At 37.4% G+C, this 24,710-nt stretch overlaps 3 protein-coding genes across 5 annotated transcripts in view; 2 read left to right on the top strand and 1 right to left on the bottom strand.

Annotated features, from left to right (window-relative positions):
• Positions 1-1,586: 1,586 nt before the first annotated feature.
• fam114a1 (family with sequence similarity 114 member A1) lies at positions 1,587-11,331 on the top strand. The gene is made up of 13 exons (XM_068320704.1): positions 1,587-1,706; positions 2,914-3,207; positions 3,928-4,012; positions 4,108-4,325; positions 4,926-5,060; positions 5,150-5,302; positions 5,385-5,532; positions 6,315-6,400; positions 7,120-7,332; positions 7,451-7,590; positions 7,851-7,923; positions 8,360-8,413; positions 9,243-11,331. Exons 2-13 carry the CDS (start codon positions 2,920-2,922, stop codon positions 9,360-9,362), a joined length of 1,713 nt encoding a protein of 570 aa, XP_068176805.1. The 5' UTR covers positions 1,587-1,706; positions 2,914-2,919; the 3' UTR covers positions 9,363-11,331.
• Positions 9,240-23,154, bottom strand: LOC137599680 (uncharacterized). 3 transcript variants are annotated; one of them, XM_068320706.1, is made up of 7 exons: positions 23,036-23,154; positions 16,623-16,919; positions 16,009-16,314; positions 14,171-14,275; positions 14,017-14,067; positions 11,338-11,450; positions 9,240-9,358 (listed from the first exon to the last, which is right to left on the bottom strand). In XM_068320706.1, the coding sequence occupies exons 1-6, from the start codon at positions 23,139-23,141 to the stop codon at positions 11,362-11,364; spliced, it is 954 nt and encodes a 317-aa protein (XP_068176807.1). In that variant the 5' UTR covers positions 23,142-23,154; the 3' UTR covers positions 9,240-9,358; positions 11,338-11,361. The 3 variants fall into 3 exon arrangements, with proteins under 3 accessions (XP_068176807.1, XP_068176806.1, XP_068176808.1); XM_068320705.1 differs by lacking the exon at positions 9,240-9,358 and adding an exon at positions 11,135-11,256; XM_068320707.1 differs by lacking the exons at positions 9,240-9,358; positions 23,036-23,154 and adding exons at positions 11,135-11,256; positions 17,459-17,720.
• klhl5 (kelch-like family member 5) overlaps positions 17,820-24,710 on the top strand; it is a 33,844-nt gene continuing 26,953 nt past the window's right edge. The window contains exon 1 of the mRNA XM_068320701.1: positions 17,820-17,869. The gene's annotated coding sequence lies outside the window, so the exon portion shown is untranslated. The remainder of the gene's footprint in view (positions 17,870-24,710) is intronic.

Below are 24,710 nucleotides of genomic sequence, written 5' to 3'. Positions count from 1 at the left end.
AAGTAATTTGATATGTGATGTGGTCTCCCGACAGCAGCGTGTCCAAGTCAAATACACGGAGGGCCAAAAAAACAAATTTGTTACAAGCCGAGGGCCGGACTGATTCAATATTTATTAAAACATATTGAAATGAACATAGCCTATTGAACCAAGAGCTAACACCGTGTATGATTAAATAAATAAAGCAATATTTTCTTGTGGCTCTGTCAGAAACTATAAGGAGAAACCTTTTCAACAAACACCAAAAAAGTAAACGTCCTTCGAATACAAAATATGTTCCTTAATATCAAGATAAATGCATAAAAGAAATTGAATGCATTATAAACTGAAAATACATTATCGTGCATGCATTATTGCACGCACAATAATATTGTTGTGCATGCACAATAATAATGCATTACTGGGCAAAAAATAAATAAATCATTGTGCTGCTCTACGATCCTACCAATCACTACTTTCAAATAGTAAAATTAAAAATCAAATCAGTTGTATCCTTTCTCATGGCTCTTACGTGCAATTTTCCCTGAGTCCATTCAACTGAAATAAATATTAATAAAGCACAAAACTCTATGGTACACAGACAAAACAATACTTCCTTCAAAGAGACATCGCGTCTTGTAGAAACAAATGTGAAAATTTAACTGAATTTAAAACTAAAAATTTATTTACTGCTCTGTGAGGCTCACTTGTCTGAGGCTGACCCTGATATTTGATGGTGTCTCATCTTTTGTACAAGTTCATGAATGTCCAGGGTCAGGGTTCATTCAGGGATCAGGGGTCATTCAGGGGATCAGGCTCTGAGCTGAGCAGTCAGACGGGCTCCTGTGTGATGTTTTGTTCAGCTTCATCAGAGAGAAATATTCTTCACATATGTATGAATGAATATGTATGTATGGATGCACAGCTGGGGCATTGTGTCGGGGATGAAACGTGCAAACTCAGCCAGAAGACACCCAGATTCACCTTTTACCTCTCTGAACACACACTCTGACTGCCATCTGGCGTGAAACCCCCTGCTTTCAGCGTTCACCTTCCTTTTGGCCATTTTTGAGGAGGGGAGTAGCTAAATCCAACCTCCGCTCTGACTGCTGATAAACAACGAAACCAAAGCCCGCTTGCTGCGCTGCATGACTTCCACCACCGTTGCATTGTGGGGAATGTAGTTTTGATGTGTGCAAAGTACCAGCGGGCCGGTGTGGCCTGCGGGCCGGTTCTAATAGTTATTAAAAATCATCCTGCGGGCCATGAATAATTCCTCACGGACTTTGACATATGTGCCCTAGACCAACGAGCCAGTTGTCCGTGAAAGGTTCAACCAAACACTCCATCATTCAATTAGCACTGTAGCTAAGAAACAGATACAAGGAATGGTCTGTAAACATTATTCCATTCATCCAGACCGAGTCCATTCAAACGAAGATGTCACCATTTAACTTGCGTTTAATTTATCTTAACATGTTGACATGCGTCCGATCTCTAATTACTTTGTCATTTTTGACACGGCTGCTCATAGAACTGCCCATAGAGTGTCTGAATGAGCCGCTGTACACAGTGTACAAGTACCGACTCGGTGCGTTGGGGATCGGGAGACCACAGCGGTTCCGGAGCAGAGAACTTTCTTGTCTCTCGTTACTCTTTGGTCAGATCACATCCCGGCCTGCCGACGTGGCGGTGAGGAAGAGGAGCGGCTGGCGAGCACGACACGGGTGAGCTGCGCTGTCACTTTTGCAAAAAAAAACAACAACAACAAAATGTTTAAGTTTAATGTCTTTCCGTCGCCCTCACCAAATGAAGGGAGCAGATTTACAGTAAAACAGTCGGCGACAAAGTTTCACTATTTTCTGCAGTCTCGAAATAGTGTTAACATAACACAAAGCAGTAAATATTAAGCAGACTGTATTATCTTTGAAATACATCAGTAGTCTTTGTTGAGTGTCTTCCTGACACGATGCGCATTTTGACGGCAATATTATATTCAAATAGTGTACAAATAATGTGAAATAATGTGGTTTGAGCCTCCGGCTGTAATTTCTCTAGGATATATTGTACATCATCACTTTGTTTGTTTACCCTCATGCTCATATATTTTGGTAGGGATAACGTGGTGTTAAATAATGTTTTGTTGTCGGGACACAACCTTATACAAACCACAAACTGATCAGAGGCATTGGGGATGACAGAAGTTATTTGGATGCAGTAGCAGCAAGTGGTCACAAGGTGGCGGTGTTGAGCCACAAGTAATAGCAAGTACTCTATCTCGAATCACGTCTTTTTTTTTCTGCACAAAATCAATTTGCCTAATATGTTTATATTCATCGAATTGCGAACAAATAGGGTTAATTATATGAAGAGTGTGAAGTTTTTGGTGTAAAATTTAATAAATATTTCTTTTATATTTTTAATATTTAATCTGAACTGTTGCTGCACCAAAATAATCATAATGATCAACACATTATTGAATTAACTGATAGAGGGAAAGTTCTTCTAAAATGTTCTTATGATTAAAGATCTCTTGTTAAATATCAAAAAAACATAACCTTTCTGTGGCTCATGTATACTCAGAATCTTTATACTATAAGACGAACAATTTCAATATGCACAGTGAACGTATGGAATTAAGTACTTATTAAATGTAAAAGAACTGACATTTTAATTAATTGATGATGATGATGATAATAACAATAATAATAAGAATAAGAATAATAATTTTCTTGTAAAATTACAACAAAGCAATCATTCACAGAGAACAATTAAGTTTCCAAAATGAAAAACATCCATATATAAATGTATTGTAACGTAATTTAAATGTAAGTAATTTACAGTATGTTAATTGGTTATACTGTGTATGTGAGCAAGTTTGACAAAAAAGCACTGATTAGCACTAAGCCAACTAAAATCAGTGGTTACTTTCAGGTCATTATGTCCCAGACGGTCCCCTCTGATGCAGACCCTTCTGGTGACATCACCTACACCAATCCTGGCTCCAGTCAGGATGGCCCAACACCATCGCCCTCAGAATCTCTGCAGCCTCCTTTGATTCTAGAAAGTACTGTCCCATCCCCGCCCGCAGAGGAGACCACAGACGACAGCACTGTCTGTTGTTCAGAGAGTCCATGTGACCAACCTCAGCTTCCTGCTGAGGGTCATGTGATAGAATGTAACCAACCAGTGAGCCTTGAGCCTACGCTTGATGAGCAGGATGTGCAGGTTTGTTGATCTCAATCACATACATCCATTGTATTTCTATGCTGCTTTTCCTCATCACTGATTAGATATTTATCACTGATAAATATGATTAGATATTAGATAAATATCTAATCACTGACTAGATATTTATCACTGATCAGATATTAAATCAAACCTCACTGCACATTAGTCCATGTGCAGTGCGGTTCATGTCTGGTGAGGCACTGTCATCATCACAGTCAGTTTTACAAATGTATGAACCCTACATAGTAGCTCATTCAACATTTGATTGGCAACATTTAACGTGTTTGGTTTAAAATTTCATACCAGCATTCTTTACACATACACACTGTAGCATATTAAAAAAAAAGAACTTAAAGAAATGTTATTCATCATCTTATCTTAACTTATAAATGAAGTCCATGCGCCGCTCCTTCTTTTTCTTTAGTTTTAAAAGTCTCTTTGTCTCAGTGGAGATCACTGCCAGAGAAGGACGTCGTTCCTGATCAGTCCTGTTCTGACTGTATGTTTTCAGTCTTTTCAGTGTGACGAATGACCGCTCCACCGATGCTGTAGTCGGTGGAGCGGACTGAATAGATTCAATTTGAATTCATTTGTGTCATAATAAGTGAATTAAGTGCATCATCACAATCCAAATCCTTATAATGTCTTACATGAATATTGAAAATAATAAATTATTAAAATGTGTGTGTGTGTGGGTGTGTGTGTGTGTGTGTGCAGATATCATGTCAAAAAAAGGAAGAAGTTTGGGAAGGCTGGAGTTCATGGGGAAAGTCTCTTCTGAACAATGCCACATCGACAGTTGGTCTGTCTTCTGTAATCATTCACTTTCACCACCTCACATTTCCATGTTTGTGCACTTTCTCAAGTCTTTGTCTCCATTTGTATGTCCGTACACAGGCCAGAGCCTCACCTCAGTTAAGATGAAGGCAGGAGAGGCTCTTCGTCTTCACAGGACTTCAGTGGGAGAGGAGGCGCAAGAAGCAGAGGAGGGAGCGGAGCAGAGGACAGAAGAAGGAGGCAGTAATGGAGACACTGATCCGTCCAACTCCCCTGCGAGTCCTACAGCTTTTAGCAGAGGTGTCCTCTCTACCATCACCAATGCTGTGCAGAACACAGTGAGTGAACACACACCATAGCATGTTTCAAAATACATCACCAGACTTGAATATCAAACCTGCCAGCTGCACACAGGGACAGATTGCAGTGTTTTTGTCCCATTATCATCAAGAGGAAATGTCGCTTGAAAACACAGAACAACAGAGAGAAGCGTTTCTTCCCCAGAGCTGTAACATCAATGTCGGAAATGCACAGGACTCAGCAGCGGGTTCTTTCTGAACTGGTGTACTTTGAATAGACACTGTGGAAAATATGTATTAAAAAATACTCAGGTTTATTAAAATCAGCTATAATAGTTCAACTAAATGCTGTAGTTATGTGGATTGGGACTACAGATGAAAACTAGCTTTAAGCTGTCTCTAGTCTGTGCAACACATTTGTTGTGCAAGGACCCTGATAAATAAATAGATAAAAAAAAGATCAGATATTAAATCAAATTATTATAAACCGTGACATAAATATACAAAATGAGACGTCAACATTTTGTAAAATTTCCTTTCACTGTATAAACCATTTAGGAAATGAAGTTCCTCAGGTGAATGATTCTTCCACAAAGTACCGTAGTAGATAGGTTCATTTCCTTTTTCCGTGTGTCAAAGGGGAAGTCAGTGATCAGTGGAGGTTTGGATGCCTTGGAGTTCATTGGAAAGAAGACCATGGTTGTACTTGCAGAGAGCGACCCAGGTTTCAAAAAGACCAAGACCCTGATGCAGAAGACCGCATCACTGAGTCAGGCAAGTAAGAACACAAATACACTCAGAAAAGCCTTACATCTTTGCAGCTTTGTTAAATTTACTAAAGTTTTTAACGGGTGTCTTTATAGATGTTGAAGGAAGCCAAAGAAAAAGAGCAAGCACGTTTGGGCAACCAGCCAATCAGTTCGCCCACAGCTCACTATGGGATACTATTTGATGACTACCAGGGTTTGTCACACCTTGAGGCCCTGGAGATCCTGTCCAATGAGAGTGAGCTGAATGTGAGCAAGAAAGGTCACACTTTTACTAACAAAGTGTTTTTACAGTCTTGTCAAAAGGATAATGAACTGTATTTGTTTGTAGGTACACACAGTCCTCTCCTCCCTTGAGGAAGAAGAGTTGGAGGAATTGAAGAAGGAGCTGATTTATATCAAGGATATCTTCATCAAGCAAGAGGAAGAGGACGTAGGAGAGGAAGACAAAATAGAAGAGGGACAGGCACACGACAATGGTAATTTAGATCGGAATTACACCGTCGTACTCCATAGAAGTGTGACCAAACTAAACAACAGTAGACCTGCTGGAGTCAGTGACAGCTCATGAGCACTGACCCCAGACCAGAGGTTCTTATCCAACTTTTCTTTGAAACTCCAGCAGATGGACACAAGTTCTGATCCTGGATCAGTGGTTCAGCAACAGAAGTGACATTTCACCTTAGTTGACTTTTAAATTCAATCTTCACATTCCCTGTGATGTACTGATGAACTAAAAAAAGGCACTGTGATCAGTGCCTTTTTTTTTACTGCTTAATTTTTACTAAATTTTCAAGTTACGAAAAGAGAGTTTTTACAATGCACATGTAAATTAGAGTAAGAAAATTCCCAATCTACCCAACCACCCCTTCACCTTCCCTTGACATAACAGTCTCACAAATTCATTATAGTAGTACTATAGTAGTAGTAGTACTATAATGATCAGTACATTAAATCCACAAGTGTTCTGCAAAAAGTACGGTGCAATTTTAACTCTTAAAAAAGAAGTTTGATTTAATTTGGCCTGACAACAAAAAAATCAGATGTTTAATTTCTGGTGTGCTGTTAGCTGAAAACAAACACACGTTTTATCAGTAAATAAGGGGAATATCAAATTTGCATGTACATTTATTTTAATATAGTTTAAAATAAATGTTAGATTAGAAAAAATACAAGGCCTAGAAATAGGCCTAGTAAATTGAAATGCATTGACATGACATGGGTCATCATAGTGTGTGTCTGTATTGTATATTCCCACCAGCTGCCAACAGTGAGGAGTTTGTGAACGTTCTCACTGAGCTGTTGTTTGATCTCCATGTTGCTGCTACTCCAGACAAACTGAACAAGGTGAGCCGCACACGAGACATTCAAATCTGAGGTGCTTCTATGTGAGTGAAAATGATGATAACATATGGTTTCCTTCAATATGATTTTTTTTCCACACAAAATGTGAGGTGCAGATGTGGTTTCAGGTTTGCGCAGTATATGGCTTAACATCTTCTGCCATGAAACAAAGTGGAGTAGATAGATACAAGATATTGCTCCCCCTGGCTGCTCCATTGATGCATGAAGGATGGTGTGAATGCTTACCACCCCTGAAGAGCAGGTGGTACCATGTACAACCACTATATGAAAGGGTGAATGATGGCTTGAACTGTAAAGTGCCTGAGTAGGAGTCAGACTAGAAAAGCACTCTATAAGTACAGAACATTTATGATATGAAAACCAGAACCCATGCAGGGATGCAAAGGCTTACTATGAAGTAGACTTCATTGTTGTTAGATGCTACAGGGCCCAAGCATAAGGCTCATAACTATGTTTGTCAATCATTAGTTCAGTAATGGGGATTTTTTCTTTAATGAAATACGCTCATGGTAGAGGATCCTTCTATATGTACTGTATTTCTATTTCCATATTTAAGTCATAATGAATTGCAGCATTACACTCGTCCACTCTCTATTTTAAGAAATACAAACACTATCACTTAAATCTTTCTGCAAGCAAATTCTGTATGTGTGTGTGTGTGCGTGCGTGTGTGTGTGTGTGTGGTAATTATGCATTGCCAGGCTCGAGTGAAGGCCCACGACTGGGTGAAAAGGGTGGAGTCGTCTGCTACTATGGTTGACATGGAAACGCATGAGCAGAGAGCAAGACAGACCTCACCTCTGGAGAATGAAAACTATGAAGAAGGGGAGAACGGAGAAGAGCAAAGTCAGAAGAAGAGTGAGGGGCAGAAAGGTGAAGAGGAAAAGAAGGAAAATGACCCCACGTCTGTAGAGGTGAGATCACCTTACCTCAAGTTATGTGACTTTGATAAAAAAAACTGTAGAGACATATCCATGTATTTATTTCTTTATATACAGTATATGTATATTTTTTGTGTATTTTTCTGTTCAGAGTGTCTACATGTCATCAATCGGCAGTCTGGCTGAAGTGACGTCACGCAGTATTGAGCAGCTCCACAAGGTGGCAGAGCTCATCCTCCACGGCCAGGAGTTGGAGAAACCAGCCAGAGACCAGGCACACATCCTCTCTAGGTGTGTGTGTGTGTGTGTGTGTGTGTGTGTGTGTGTGTGTGTGTGTGTGTGTGTGTGTGTGTGTGTGTGTGTGTGTGTGTGTGTGTGTGTGTGTGTGTGTGTGTGTGTGTGTGTGTGTGTGTGTGTGTGTGTGTGTGTGTGTGTGTGTGTGTGTGTGTGTGTGTGTGTGTGTGTGTGTGTGTGTGTGCGCGCGCGCGCGTGTGTGTGTCAAGAGACAAAGATGTTGCAGTGTCTCATTAAGATCTTTATTTCTATTCCAGGTTGACATGTGCCATGTGTAAAGAGGTGAAATGTCTGGCCAAGAAGTTTTCTGACACTCTGTTTCTTGTTGGGGTGAGTGAGAGGGATTATGTGTGTGGTGTATTAGCGGGGAAATTGGACTGATGCTTTTAATTTATCCCAAAACCAGCAATATGTGAACCCCTCCCTTCATGTTACCTATGGAGAATGTAAAATTACTCACTGATTTTTTCAGATTATGATCAAAACACAATGGCTTGGTAAAAAATAAAAAATAAGTGAACATACCCTCACAGTACTGAATGGAAACATCACCCCTGGGTCTTTTATATGTTTTGAATATATGGTATATGGTACTGAGGGTACATAACACTATATTGCAGTTGTGCTACAGCTTTATTTTAGGTAGTTTTCTTTATAGTTTTTATTGTGTCTTCCTATAAAACAAGTTATTGTTTTCGTAGCAAGTGGCAAAGCCCTTTTCCCATTTCCACTTCCTGTCTCACTTCACTGATTGTTTGTCTCTCAGGGCCAGAGGAAAGCAGAGGAGATCAATCCACTGGTAGAAAGTGTGCTGCTAGAGGTGAGATAATCTGATTTTACCACAGGTACTCTTGATGATAACCAAGTAACTACAAGAACTGTGTCAAAAATCACTCAGTCATTGTTTAGATAATATTGTTTCATGTCTTAACAATGTGCAAAAGCATTCATTCATTCATTCATTCATTCATTCATTTTCTCTAACCGCTTCATCCGCTTATGTGGGTCATGGGAAGCTGGAGCCGATACCAGCTGACTAAGGGCGTGAGGCGGGGCAAACTCTGGGTGCGACGCCAGTGCACCGCCTAACCACACAAGAGACAGACAACCACGCACGCACACACTCACACCTACGGTCAATTTGGAACAGCCAATTAACCTGAAGCGCATGTTTTTGGAGGTAGGAGGAAAATGGAGAACCCAGAGAGAACCCACGCAGACACGGGGAAAACACGCAAAGAGCAGGACTCAAACCTGAAACCGCCTTGCTGTGCAGCGACTGCGCTACCCACTGCGTCACCATGCCGTCCACGTGCAAAAGCATAATTTAAAATAGCTTTTAAACACTGGAAGTACAATTAATACATTCCAAGTTGAATAAGCATTTCAAATAAATGAGTCACAAATATTGTTCTGCAATATTTTAATATAAGAGTTTTGCGTATATTTTTAGTATTTTCTGTTTCAACGCTTCATTTAAAATTGAGTTTTGCATACATACATGGTGATGATGGTGGTGATGATCATGGTGATGGTGGTGATGATGATGATGATGTTGACAATGGTGGTGATAATGATGATCATGATGATGATCATGATGATGATCATGATGATGATGACGATGGTGTTTTTGTGTCTCCTGTCTGCAGGGCTCCAATAGTACCAAATACATCCAAAATGCATTTCAGCTGCTGTTGCCTGTCCTGCAGATATCCCACATTTTGTGCAAGCAGTCCACCTCAGAAACAGCAGGAAAAACACAGCACTAACACACACACACACACACACACACACACACACACACACACACACACACACACACACACACACACACCTGCTCACCTCTTTGTCTTAACATATCTATTATTGTACAGGAAAGTATAATATATTATTCCAGATTAAATCCATAAATCCACAAGTGCCATAAGTGTCATAGGAACAGTTACATGTTTGGATATAAAAATACCAAACTGCATTGCATGAATCTGTTCTACTTTTTATCTTTACAATGTTCAGAGCTCAGTTGAGATTTTTAGTTAATCTGATGTTTTTCCATCATTTCAGGAAACTGAACCAAAACATGAAATGACTGATTCCCGAGTGACTCTGAATTCATGTTTGTTGAGCTTTCTTTGATGCTTTTACAAACTAACACAAGTCTTTTTCAGTGACTTGGTTTAATCTGTTTTTTGTTTTGTTTTTTTGTAATATTAAATTATATGAAGCAACTTACATTTCACACTTGCAAGTATTATTCAGATCATTAAACTTAAAATTATAAAACCTTCAGTTCTTACATTTGTTGTACATTGGAGATGTAATTATGGTGAATTTGAATTTGTTTTGCTGATACAGTAGATTTAAGTTGTATATTTGTCAAAAGATTTTCATCATCCTTCACATCTAAAGCTTTCCATGTTCTTTCCATAAACCAGCAGCTACTGTACGTAACCTAGCTAGACATACAGGATTAATTATCAGGAGTAAACAGGAATCCCAGATCTTTCTAAATGTCACGTTTTATCAACGATTTACGGTGTTTAAATTGTAAATAGAGTAAAGGTTTTTGGTTTTATTTTGTTTTTTGCTTCTGGAAGGCAGTGGAAACATATAATTTAGCAAACAAATGAGTATTTATATATCAACTGGTGACACAGCTGCATTTGATTTGAGTCATGCTCCTGGTCACAGGGTAGATGTAAGCCAATAGTTTCTTTTCTATAGCGCAGCTTCTCATCGCTACAATTTCCTAACCTAAATATTTGGATCTTCAGCTGCTACATAGTAAATGTTCAGTAGCTAGTTTCTAAGAGTGTCATCCTCTTTGGAGCTGTGGACTGCATTGAGGGTGATCCATCAACTAATAGGCTGGACAGTTAAACAAAGACGTAAAACCTGAAGATTCAGGTGATGCATTGTTTATCACTTTATAGGACACTAATTGAAATAATATAGAATTTAAAAAATTCCACTATGGACTGTTTTTGGAGGACATAACAAAACTATTTCTTTTGTAACGTTTTTCGGAGTTTTTCAGTGTAACTTGTTCGATGAATGGTTAAATGGAAAAAAATTAATTACTTAATTTTAATCTAACAAGTTATGTAGTAATGTCTTGATCTATAAGATGCACACGTGCTGGTAGGTCATACTGATCATTTTCCCCTGTCTTTGGTAATGCCAAGCCAGGCTTGCTGCAACTGGTTTTATTTATATACTTACTATACTGTTTAAGGTGGGAGCAATGTACCGCCCTGTCTCTCAGTAAGAAAGGAAATAAACATTTATAGGAGTGTCATGTCCACTGTTGGACTCGTCTGTTTCTTTAAGCAGAAGGAGAGATTTGTCAACATATGAAGGTGGATTTTGTGTTTTTTACTTTGCCTCTTCCTTCCGAGTGCTAAATTTAAACACTTAATGCTACCAGGGGGTGTGTTTCTAGTCTACATTTTTCATTGTCCCTTTTTGGATTAAAGTTTCAGCAAGAATTCCACAGGGTTCCAAATATGGTAGATTTTCAAATCCAGAGTAAATATTTAGTGTACAGTTATACATTTAGAACAAATCCCTTCTTGTAGCAGACTGTGTCGTCCAACTTTACTTCTGTGTTGTTTCTTTCAGACAGACATTGATACATGCAAGATCCTCTTCCAACAAAATGTCCTATGAATGTATGAGGATGAAATGTTTAAAATACATACATAACATACAACCACGTATTGTGTCTGATGTCTTTATTTTCACCTTAAAGACAGCTGGAAAGAATAACTATTTTTCTCCACTTCTCCACTTTCCGTTGCCAGGCCTGCTCCTCTGTGAAGAAGGGATCATGTGATGAACGCAATGATGCAGATTTCCTAAACATAGACACGATGAAACAAATAATAAGCAGAAAAGGGTTACATGACAGTGAAAAGAAACAGGGTGGAGTGATGTTAACTCAAAGTGTAGGTCATGGTGCTGAGCATTTTAAAAACACTAAAAAAAACAAAACCCACCCAAATATTTTCTTGAATATCAATAGAAAATAAAATTTACAAATACAGTACATCAGGATGTATGATGTTGACAGCATAAATAACGTGGCTTAACCAACTACATCCTGTGGCAATATGAATCTACATCATTAATTTTTGCTATAATCAATAATTATATCAATCCATAAATGGGCCTGTCTCCTGGGGTAATGATGGGTGTGTTTGTTGCAGGTATTTGCAAATATCTGTAGCTGATTCTATTTGTTAAAATTTAAAATGCATGTAACTGAGTTTTTTTTTCTAAAGTGAAGATACTTTTTTACTTTTTACCAAGTAAAAATTCTGAGTACCTCTCCACCCACTGGTAAGTTTTTACACAAAGTTACTAAGGATAAAAAAACCCCAAAGGACTTTCAGCTTGTACGTATTAAAAGAAATGGTGTAAGGTAACTAGGCACAGTACTGAATACATAGTACTGTGTTGAAGCACAATTTTGAGCAATTTGTACTTAAGACAATTTATTTATTACCATCTCATTCTTCTGTTCCTCTACATTGCAGGGAGAAATATATTAATTTTTACTCAGTTTGCACCAATTTAATAATTTCTATTTTATTATTTAGTATTTGATAGATTCACACCCTAACTGTATGTAATAAATTAATCAAATTAATGACGACTATTACAAGTTTAGGAAAGAATTTTAGTACTTGTCATTAAACGTTTGGTACTTTTAGTACATTTTGATAATTTGGTACTTTTACTTAACTGAAACCAGAAGAAATGACTTATTTGCAACATCTTATTTTTACAAGGTTATTCGCAATATAAAACAGACAGGAGACAGAGCTGGAGGTAGCAGAGATGAAGATGCTGAGGTTCTCTCTGGGAGTGACCAGGAAGGATAGGAACAGGAATGAGTACATCAGAGGGACAGCACATGTTAGAGGTTTTGGAGATAAAGTCAGAGAGGCCAGACTGAGATGGTTTGGACACGTCCAGAGGAGAGTTAGTGAATATATTGGTAGAAGGATCTGAGTTTTGAACTGTCAGGCAGGAGGCCTAGAGGAAGACCAAAGAGGAGGTTTATGGATGTAGTGAAAGAGGACATGAAGGTAGTTGGTGTGAGAGAAGAGGATGCAGAAGACAGGGTTAGATGGAGGCAACTGATTCACTGTGTTGTCCGTTTGTTCGTTTGTCCACCAAATATCTTCACAACCGTTGCAGATAGAAAGATGAAACAAAAAACACATTACACAGGCTGCAAAGGGGATGAAAAGGACATGATGACCTTGACCTTGAGAAAACTAGATCAAGGTCAAATTTCAACTTTTGTACACTCAGGAACTGAGTGTACACTTAGGAACTGGATAAGAGACAGACGAGGGAGAAGGCCAGTTTAGGTATAACCATCGAAGCACTAGCTTTGATCTATGGTCTGAGATAGCTTCAACAGTATTCTGAGATATTTTTGCACATGTCTGAGGAACTGGATAAGATAGAAAGACAAAACAAAAGGCGTTATATTCAGGGAGGCAAGGGGATGAAAATTAGATCAAAACCTTGACCTTAAAAAACTAGGTCAAGGTGACTTTCACTTTTAGACCTTTTTAGGTACACATCTCTGAAACCTCATGACGAATAGAATGCACCAGTTCCATGTTGGATCATGAGTCTTTATTAAATGACCCTAACCTATGGAAGTAGGTCAGAATAAAATTTTGAATTCATGGGTGGATGTTGCAGTCGCTGCTACATGTCTTCCTAACAGTGGTAGTGGTAGATCCAAAGATTTATCGCGCCCCATCCCCCTCCACCAGCCGTGTTCTCGAGAATACGAAGGTCCATTTGCTTTGGTCTGGTAGAGATACTACTTTTGGTTGAAGAAAACACAAATTATTCATTGCTATTTGTGATGTAGCAAAGTGCTCCATGCTCACATGGTGGAGCTGCAGCTGAGACACACACATGTGCCGCTTAGGAGAACAAGGAAGGGAAAAAAGAGAGAGAGAAAGACAGCGTCTATCAGGGGTCTTCAGTTTTTAAAACTCTGGCCGACTCTACATTGGTGAGAGGGGACCCTTGTGGAATTTAGCGTCTCACATAATGAGAATAGCTAATTTGAGTGGAAGAATTTATAACCCAGGTGAAATGTTGCTTCCTGGGAGATGCAGTCTCCCTTGTACTCCCTTTTTTTTTTTTTTTTGCTTTCTGGCTTTTGATCTTACATACAGGTCTGTAAGGCTCAGTGAAACAGTCTGGGCCTTGTTTTATTTGAAGCCATAAATTATGAGCCTCAACATGAAATATTTTTTTATCCTTATAGTTATATTGTGCATCGGAGTCTGTTTCTCAGCACTGTTATGAAAGGAGATAGGATGTAGAGTACAATTTTCTATAAAGAGCACCAGAAAATAAAATCAGAATAGACAAATTTAAATTTACCGTTCAAATGCCGACAGGAGCCAGAATCAAGAGGATGTACCCTGGAATTTTCTGATAAAATAAAAGGCATTTTCAGGTTAACATGAAACATGGTTAATGTGAAGACATCAAACTAACCCATTTGATACTGTATGAAAGGATGTGTGAGTCTTACTGTATTTTCCCCAGTAGATTTTTAAGAGCACAGTTGTGACTATAGTGAACAGCACCACACCCAGCAGAACCAGCCAGAGCACCCTGAACACACCGTGCCACTCGTCTGGAGGGACGAGACAGATTAGAGATTTTACATTTTTAGTTCATAAAGTGTAAGTTCTCATAATGTTTTGTTTTACCAGGTGACATTATTAAAAGTATTAGAAAAGTAACATTTTATATTTGTAGAAAACAAATTAAAATGAATTGGCAATTTCATTGCATCACTGGACCTCATTCACTAATTGACTAATAATTCCTTAGAAATGGTCTTACTCTTCACACAAATTCAGAGTATACACAAGAGAACTTACAATGAATTTCACAAGAAAAGAAAAAAGAAGATTTTTTGACACATAAATTACTAAGACAGATAACAATGGGACTGCAGGGCAAGAGTTATTTCCTGAAAATATTCAAAACTTCTTTGATAAGTTTAACACGGTTTTATTAGAGGATGACAATGACTGCATGAATTTTAGGCAATTTGGACTTTTCCAAAAGCAAGGTTTGATAAGAGGTTTTCTGAGATTATCAAGAGCAGGCCAGGACGAGATATAATGAAATTCATCACCTCGACTGTCAAGACAAAGAGGACAGGATGAATGGATATACAGCTAGTCACTATGCAAATACCGTTGATCAGCTATAGGGAGTGAATGATTACCACAACGGAATTTAACCAGAACATTTTGTTAGTCGACAAGGAGTATCTTAAAGAACGGTTCAAAACATAAATTACTTTGAAAAATTCTATAATTTGAGTAGAGTATATCCCTGTTAACTTCAGCTTGGGTAGATATATCATTCAATATTTGATTTATCACTGATTTAGACCACCACATGTCAGTGTTCTCAATACCATCCCAAAAAGCTGAGAAACCACATTCATTTACAATTGCATGTAACCTTGCTATCTATCCAGTCCTGGTTATTTCTTAACCATTTTAAATATAATATATGTGAATTTGTTATGACTACCTTGCAAAATTCTTAACGAGAAATTCACCATTCTTTTCTCAATAATATTTTTCACATTAAATTTTCCCAATTCACCATAGGCCATACTGTTAGCAGTTGACTAATTAAGATGAAGTAAATTCTTATAGAAGTGTTTCTGGAGCATTTCCGGTCGGTCAATATTTTGACAACCCCATATTTCACAACCGAAAGTCAGAATGGGTAAGACTAATTGATTGAAAAGCTCACAGGTGACATCAATGGGTAGATATCAACGCTTTGCCTTCGAAAGCAAAATAAACATGGCTCTCTTGGCATGGGTTATTTGAAGATTTAAAGATTTGTTAAATTTACCGTAATAATTAAAGGTGATATATAGATATATATAATCATCAACTATGTCAATAATATTCTGATCAAATGTAAATGCCTTAAAAATTTTAACTTTACCCCTAGAGAATATAATTATCTTTGTTTTGGAAGTATTGACTGAGATTCCAGGAAGAACAATATGAATGAACAGCGTTCAAGGCTGCCTGTAACTCATCTTCACCTCCAGCAAGAATTAAAGTGTCATCAGCATATAGCAGCACATGTAAACATAAGAAAACTTCAACATTTTCATCACTCAGTAAATTTCTAATACATCCAGACCATTATAAAAGCAACTTATGTAATACTCAAAATACCTCAGATACACTGCAAATAGTAAGAGTGATATATTTTCTCCTTGTGTGTACTGTTTGAGAATGAGGTCCATTGTCCCCTCTAGTTTCTGACCTTGATGTAAGTTACAAAGTGACCAAATAAGCACCACTTTATCATATAGGCACCAACCTTTAGGCCTCCATTTCCATGGCAGCTTTTCCTTTATTGTTGCTGCAAAAGCTGTTTTATTGTCAATCCAAAGGAGACAGCAGCTTTGACTGACTGACTCTGAGGTAGATAAAACGGGGAGACAGCAGAAAAAAGCCTCATTCTGGGTGTCACTGTTCATCTTCTTCTCTTCCTCTTCCACATTCGCCGCCTCAGGTGGGTAGAGGTGAATGTATTTCTGATTTTTGAGGCCATAAAAGTTCAGATTCAGGCTGTCTGTGTCTCTGAGGTGAAGTTCGACTGATACCTCCCAGTGTTTATCTAAAACTATGGAGAGATAATAGATTTGATTAGATTAAATTAGATAGACAGACAGACAGACAGACAAACATATATATATATATATATATATATATATATATATATATATATATATATATATATATATATATATATATATATAGATAGATAGATAGATAGATAGATAGATAGATAGATAGATAGATAGATAGATAGATAGATAGATAGATAGATAGATAGATAGATAGATAGATTGATAGATTTATAGATTGATATATTGTGTTTAGTCATTCTCAATTATTACTTTAAAGGTGATGAACATAAAATTGAGATACCTGAAAGTGTGAGGTTTCTAAGTGACTCTTCTATCTCCACATCTGCTTTACACACGAACCATGTCTCTTCTGTGTTTCCACGATCTCTTCTGGAGTCTGATGCAGGATCTGTTACATTTCTTGTGTTTCCTTGTGTGCAGACCTGTGCCCACTTTTCATGTTCTGGTTGCAGTGTGGGATCACACACATCCCTTTTTCTAATTTCAGCAACCCCAATATTCCCATTTTTGTCTGTCTTTATCCAGCTCTTTTGTTCACAATTCCGGTAGGGTTTACAGACCAGGTTAACTTTTGATGCTGAAAGGAGAAAGAGAACCAGGTTGAATTAGAGTAGAAAAACTGTCCAATTGCTACCAAGTCAGAAAACAGAGCAAGATGTTATAATAGAAACGGTTTATAACATCCAGTGTATATCTGACAAAACCAACAAGAGAGTCATACAAAGCAAAACCATTGAAGCTGAACACACATAACTGCAAAGCTTAAAAATATTTTGTTCAAAAAAGGGGTTTTCAAGGCGGCACAGATCTGAATCATTTTCAAAGCAACTGTCAGTCATTGTTACAAGAAGCAATGACTTTTAGCTCAGAGGGACGGAATGAAAGAGGCTGTTTCACTGAGTTCACATGAGGAGGAAGAACCAGTAAAGTTACTCAACAACAGAAAAAAATTCTGATTTGAAGAATGACTAAACTTTCAAGCTAGAGTAAAACTAAGCCAAAGCACAGCGGCAGTTCTTCCATTTTAAAGCACAAAACAGTTATTAATCAACAGTAGAGCATTTGGAAAAAACAGACAGATGATAAACCTCCATCCAAAGCTGTTAAATGACACACCTCTGTGTAATGTGAAGAAATCTGGGAGGCAGATGATGAAAACAAGGATCACCAGGACGAGAAGTTTAGTCAGTGTTGCTCTTGTCATGGTCTCACCATAAGATCACTTACGGACGAACGAGCACGTGCTCCCTTTAGGCTGCCACACGCATGGTTAGCATCTTGTGATATCCGTTCCCCTTTTTTGATACAAAAACATTAATTCACACTCAATCTGTGCCCATCAGCAGGCTTCGGTAGAGGAAACAACACCCCGACAATATTTCAATTCTTGTAACGGCAGGCGATGACGAAACTTACACATTCACAAAACAAAGAAGCTCAACTTCCTATCACACTTCCTGTCATTTCTTCAGAACAAGTGAGACATTGAGGGTTTAATTAACAAAAAGAGTCCGTCATCATGAGAGAGTGAGTACAAATGTATGTGTTTATAGTTGTGGATTTGTGCGGGAGCTGGTGTTAGAACGCTACTGTCCTCTCTAATGAGGACATAAAATAGACACCAGTGATCATTTGAATTGAAGTTCTGTTTGGGGCGTGATATGTTGTTCCAAACGATGGTTTGAAACATTAGTAGAAGAAAGAGGTCTTTATTTGTTATAAAAAAAAAAAAAACTAAGATCAGCTAATAATGTTGGTTGCTGGTGTTAAAATGCCAGCTTTACCATTGGTATGAACTCTACAGAAGTCCATTAATGTAACTCATTAACATGACACATCATTAAAAAAATAAACTTTTACGTCAGTATGACTCCATGCATAGTGTATCTAAACGTGTTTGCTTTTCTAATATGGCATAATTATTATCCCTAAATGATCCCTAAATGATCTCTTTTGTCACAGTTGTGAGTAACAATCTCTAAAAAATGAAAAAATGAGCTTTGACGTCACACTTACTGGATTCTGTTATTATTGTATGAAGTTGTATTAGTTTCTCATGATATGACTTTGTGTCCCAAACACACACACACACACACACACACACACACACACACACACACACACACACACACACACACACACACATATATATATAAAAATTAAAAAAATTATATATATATATATAATTTTTTTAATTTATTTTTACATTTTGTATTGACTGGATTTTTGGGTGTTAAGTGTAGCACGCTCTTGGATGTCTGAGAGCCTCTTATACTGGCAAATCCAGGACCAGAACACACATTCATGCAAACATACATATTCACACATTTCCACAGCGATTAACATGGCTGGCAGGTGGAGTCTTATCTCTATTTTGCAGCAGCTTTTGTCTTTCAAGTCTCAGCAAGTCGCTTAGAATAAATGGAAGCAGCAAAAACATGAAAAAATCACTGTCTATCCTTTTATGTACAATTGAAACTGCTTGACTGTTGAAGTACTGTATTACAAAATGTGTTGCTTGAATTATATTTACCATTATATGCAACAATTGTTTACCGGATTTGATGTAGGCATGTAGAATTTTCTTCAGCAAGATATAAATTCTCTTAATTTGATTTTCGTATATCCAGCACATAAAGTACATTTACAGTGTATTTTTACATAAACAGGTTCAAATTCATAAAAATTCAAAATTTCAAAGTGTAATTTCACTAAAATTACAGACAAAAACTGCAAAACCCATTTACTTGAATAAAAATTTAAAAATCTCAACAAAATTGGGAGAGACCTCTCTTGGTAAGAAAATATACATTTCTGACAACAACAAATTTCTTTCATTCTTTAATATTTTATATGGTAATTAGTTAACCACTTAATCAAACACTGCAGCCAAAAACAAACCTTGTCTTCCACTAAACCATGAACACAACCATAGTCATAGGATCATCATTACTCAGTCATTGCTGTTGTCAGATGTTCCGAGGTGAAAAGCTTTGCTCACCTGAAAAACTGTGAATAGCTGTTACAATAGCAATCCTACTGAGTCTAAAGACCCCAAATAAAGTATTGAATGACAATACCTGGTTGTCCGAGTGAAGATCTTTGGCTTCATCAGACCTTCATTGAAACGTTTTCTTTTCTGGTTGTAATGGAAGCTCTATACTGGATTAGGAGTTAGGAGTTTTATAATTCCTGCAACATTACTTGAGAAGTCGCAAAACTAATTCATTGCTGTTACTGGTCACTACAAGAACAAATCTAAAACAGCAGCAAACCATCAGATCCCACAACTGTAGAACAACTGCTTAGTAACTCTGTGCCAAGTTTGCAAATAAACACAAATAAATTAAACTAATATTAATTCATTCATCCATCTACTCAGCTAAAACTATATCATCTGACAACTGAACAATCTCAACAATAAGTGTTACACATTTTGAAGGGACCCAATGCGTGAAACATCCAATTAGAACTCTGGTTATTATTATCCCATCTAATGGGCTCACTGATACATAGAAGATGGGTTTTCTTCAAGATCCAGTAAGTAACAAGAGTATGAGCATTAAACATATATCTTTTCAGGAACAATAGTAGATTACATCATCATTTCAGAGAAAAATCACTCTCGGGTTACTGTTTCTGTGATATTTATGAGCTCTACATCACTATAGAACATAAGGTCAAAAGTTTAAAGATTGGAAGAAACAGCCTGACAAGATTAGGGATTTAGGTGAAAGGGGATATTTAACAACAGGCTACAGGTGCAGGTTATGGCTGCATTTCAGACATTAGTCATTTTATCCTCCCATTTACGTCAACAATAATGTCTGGTCTTAATCTCTTGTTCTATTACAATCAATCAATCCATCCATCCATTCATCCATTCATCCATCCATCCATCCACCAACCAACCAACCAACCAACCAACCAACCAACTAACCAATCAATCAATCAATCAACTTGTATTTATATAGCACTTAATCACATTAGTAGACATTTCAAAGCGCTGTAACAGACAGAGAACCCTCCATATAAATCCTTTGCAGAATGATGAACACAAGCTAAAACATCAGTCGCTTGTTACCAGTTACAAAATGAATCTTTTTTTATTTTTTACTGACAGGAGATTATGTTTATATGTTTGCTTTCATTTTTAATGTGGTTCATCTTTTGTATGATCTATCTATTACATGATTGGTATGGTTTATATTCTGATTTGTCAGAAATGCTTTTGGAAGATTTCTTGTTTTCAAGATTTTCTCAAAAAATACTTTGGATAACTCATTACTGATGCTAAGATGCTCAATAGTACAAAGTAGGCAGTGCTGGCTTACCATACACTTTCTGTGAGATGTGATATTTACTTGTTATCTGAGAGATGGGTTGTATTTGGAGCTTACATTTTTTTTCATACTCATTGGCCATATTTGTCTCCTATTTGATGTCTTTTGACAAGTGATCAGATGTGTCACTTCTTTCATTCTCTTATTTTGTTTGGTTTTTCATGGACTACACTGATATCTACTTTGAACGTGGGTTACTTTTGTATGTCACCTGTCTGATGAATTTGAAGATTTGTAATCTGATAAAAACTTGATAAATAAAATTTCAGGTCAGAGTTTGCATCATAAACAGATTAATCTAATAAAAGGCACCTTCTGGACCTTATGTTAACAGTGTGAGTTCATTTTTCCTACCCAGTTAGCGAAATCATGGACATAGTCACATATTCTGACAAATGGAGTCCAAACACAGATTCGAAAGAGAGAATATTGGACTTTTCCATGTGGCCAGAAAAATTACTTCTAATGACTGATATTGTGTCTGTTTGTAAATCAATTCTGACAAGCATTAACTACTTCGGTGTTGCAATTACAATATATTTCCACTACTCAAAACTGGTCAATGTCCCTTTATTCATTAAAACTATATTGTTTGCTGATGGTCCACTCAAATAATGAGCTGTGTTTACTAATCTTAAAACACATATGGAAAAAAATAATGGGAAAATAGGTTATGAGTTGGGAGCATGTTTTTCCATTCAAAGCAGAGCAGCAGAGGAAGGACGAGGGGGAGGAGGATGGAGTGGAGGTGGAGGAAGGGGAACATTGTGATTTAGTGCTGTGTCATCAGCAGTAAGGCATCATCTCACTCCCCAGGGGCAAAGCCACCAATGTGAAGCTCTGGCTTTTTATGGAGAAATAACCATATTTTACAAAGAGATTATCATTATGGCCAAAACTTTAAAGTTAATGAAGGTTTCCAGATTTATCCACCTCAAAGCTTTGGTACTTCTGTCTTACTGCCTGGCTGTCTGTAATCCAGTGCTTTGTAGTAGTATGTGATCTGAATACAGATTGTTTTAAAATGTCTTTCTTTCCCCACTATTTCAGTGATCAAATTCATCGAATGTGGCTTCCTACTTTCTTCTTTTCTTAGTTTGCTTGGTGATACACCAAGTGAGCTTAAGTGGGGGGAATGAAATGAACGTTTATAATACGGCTGGTTTTCTATGTTAACAATGTAAACAATGAAACAAACAATGCTGATGTTTAGTTCTTAAATAAAATCATGAAATGATTAGAATCTATATAAAAGCTACTGGCTTCGGTCAATCATGCATAGTTTTTAAGGATCATTTGATCAAGGAGTCTGTAGAAAACCGGTCTGGCTAGCTGATACTGCTGCAAAGAAATGTGTAGATTTATACAGTATATAGCCTTTGTGCTATGATGATCCTATTTATAGATCTCTTCAAGCATAACCTATGAAAGATGAACTCAGCATTTCTCTCCATTTCTCTCTGGTTTGTAAAGTGTATAGAGTATCTAGAGCTGGCTATTTTTGTCCCATCATGTAGCACAGCTTGTTTAATGAGGATACATGTTGTTTTCAATTGTAAAATATAATGAGTGACACACACAAACACTTTCTAATGCATTAGCGGCCATTTCCTTTTAGGAAGTTAATTTTAGGACAATGTTTACTATGACTATGTCACATGAATGAACAAACTGATGTTTTCGTTTATTTAGGTATTTATTTGGCTGATATACCTGACATTTCAGTTTTCCTCTATGAAATCCCTTTGATTTACATTAAGATCTAGTATTTTCCCTCATTTAGATGAAGCTGGGTAATTCCATCATTTCTTTTCACTGTTAATAAACCAAGCGAACTGTGAAGTATTGAGGGCCAGTATAAGCTCAATGTTGGCATCCTCTTACTGCGGCCTGGCTTGCAATTATCTACTGTTAAGACTTACAGCCTCTTCTATCTCTCGTGCTTATCGTTAACAGTGCCTCAATCCAATAATTCTTCATCTGTTCCATATTATGTTCCTTTTATCCCACACTTTGCACAACGTAATATATTTTAACTTTACGGTTATTACTTTTAAGCAGAATAATCTATTCAAACTATATGGAAGAAACTCAAACGCACACTCTTGACACTTTAACTGTTTATTATTGCTGTCATTCATTCATTTCAGTCATTTTCCACATTCAATCACTTTCATTTGCCATTTCCTCTCAGTTATACTTTATTGTTAAATTTTCAAAAAATGCAGGTTAAAACATATTGTCTTTGCTCAAGGGGGAATATGAAAAGGGTTCATAATAGCTATACAAATTTCTGTTCATGAAAATGTGCAGAAGAAGGCATTTGCGAATTCATTGCAGTTTTACTCACCTTGTTTTCTTAAGAATGGTGAAAAAAGCATCACTTTCAGACTCAAAACTCTAAGTGAGGAATTGCTCCATAATGATAAAGTGCCAAATGGCTGAATGTGACTCATGGGCCACAACTGGTTAGGGATTAGACTGGCATGTAACAAGAAGTTAGAATTGTACTTGGTTTTCAACCATTACTGTAGTAGTCACTGATTACCTTTAATCATTCTCCCTTACGTTCTTCTTTAATTTCTCTTTTTTCATCCCTGCGTGGCTCCTCAGTGTCTCACAGGGTTATGGATCGGTGGGAGGTAAGGTGACCTTCCACGGAGTGACCAATCCAAAAGCCTGCTGGATAGAAGACTATCTGTCTGTCTGTCTGTCTGTCTGTCTGTCTGTCTGTCTGTCTGTCTGTCTGTCTGTCTGTCTGTCTGTCTGTCTGTCCGTCCGTCTGTCCGTCTGTCCACAGTATCATCCATCTATCATCTGTCAGATTGATTGGTATGTGGCTCCAGGTCACAGTAAATTATTTAGGCTTGCTCTATTTTCAACCATAAATACTCTCTCTCTTCCTTCGCGTCTCTCTCTCTCACGTTTTCTATTTCTTCTCCTCCCACAAACCTCAATCCATTTAGGAAGAAAGTGTAAGCAGGCTCTACTACACAGTATGTGTGTGCTGTTGGGGTATCCACACATTAACAAATGTTGTTGCAGTGGGCAGAAAAGGACGTAGGGTGTCCGTTGTTAGATGGGAAAAAGACTTATGGAACGCTAAAGAGAACAGAGAGGACTGACATGAGAAAAAAGCCAGAGAATTGGACAGAAGCGACTTTGTTATCCTCCACCTTCTTCCTCGCCTTAATGGAAGACCTGAGTAAATAATCCAATAATAAACAATGCAAGCTTGCTTCATGAATTACAATAGAGAACTTTTTAAAGAATGTGTGTGCAGACATTATGCATAAATTTGAACTGTTGAGTAGTGCTGTCATTAGAAATCTTTTAAAATGGGTGAGGGCAGAAAGAGGGGGAGACTCCAATCAACAAAGACAGAGAGGAGAAAAGTAAAATTAAGATGTTCCATTTTCATCGATAATTCATGATGTGTATTGTCACATCCTGTGTGCATCTGCAAACTTCATGCTTCAGCAATTTTCACAGCAGAAAACAATACGTGCGTATTTGCACATATAAACATGTACAGAAACAGAATTAGTGATCATGTTATTCCTTTTGCAGAAGTGCAATTTGTGGGCGATTTATGTGGTTCAGTTCACAGTTCATTCAGAATTAGAGCTGAATCAGAGAGTAAATAATTGATTCATCATTTTTGAAAAAACTTGAAATAATGAATAATTTAATGCAGATATACTGTTGGGTTTTGTTAAGTAAAATTGCATGACAACAGTTTCACAATAAGATACAATGATTGACAAAATGCATTTTTTCAGGTCTCAACATATACATGGTGGTGTTTCTGTATGTGGTAGATCTTCAGTATCATAGCGAAAGCATACAAACACACACATGTGCGCGCGCACGCACACACACACACACACACACAAACACACATGTCATTGACCACGTTTTTATACTATTTACAGTTACTTATAAAGTCAGTTTTTATTTGGCTAACTATTTCGCTCTGCTTCAGTCCATGTTTTTGCAAGTGTGAGCATACGGTGTATCCTCAG

This window comes from Antennarius striatus, chromosome 8 (assembly GCF_040054535.1).
Source record: "Antennarius striatus isolate MH-2024 chromosome 8, ASM4005453v1, whole genome shotgun sequence".
Taxonomy (NCBI): Eukaryota; Metazoa; Chordata; class Actinopteri; order Lophiiformes; family Antennariidae; genus Antennarius; species Antennarius striatus.
This window is presented reverse-complemented; position numbering and strand designations above follow the sequence as displayed.

Coding starts and splice junctions, on each gene's coding strand:
- fam114a1 (XM_068320704.1), top strand. CDS start 2,920: ATGTCCCAGACGGTCCCCTCTGATGCAGACCCTTCTGGTGACATCACC. Junction 3,208..3,927: donor TTGATGAGCAGGATGTGCAG/GTTTGTTGATCT, acceptor GTGTGTGTGCAG/ATATCATGTCAAAAAAAGGA. Junction 5,061..5,149: donor AGACCGCATCACTGAGTCAG/GCAAGTAAGAAC, acceptor GTGTCTTTATAG/ATGTTGAAGGAAGCCAAAGA.
- LOC137599680 (XM_068320706.1), bottom strand. CDS start 23,141: ATGAGTCACATTCAGCCATTTGGCACTTTATCATTATGGAGCAATTCC. Junction 16,920..23,035: donor ACCATTCTTAAGAAAACAAG/GTGAGTAAAACT, acceptor TTCTCCTTTCAG/CATCAAAAGTTAACCTGGTC. Junction 14,068..14,170: donor AATCTACTGGGGAAAATACA/GTAAGACTCACA, acceptor TTATTTTATCAG/AAAATTCCAGGGTACATCCT.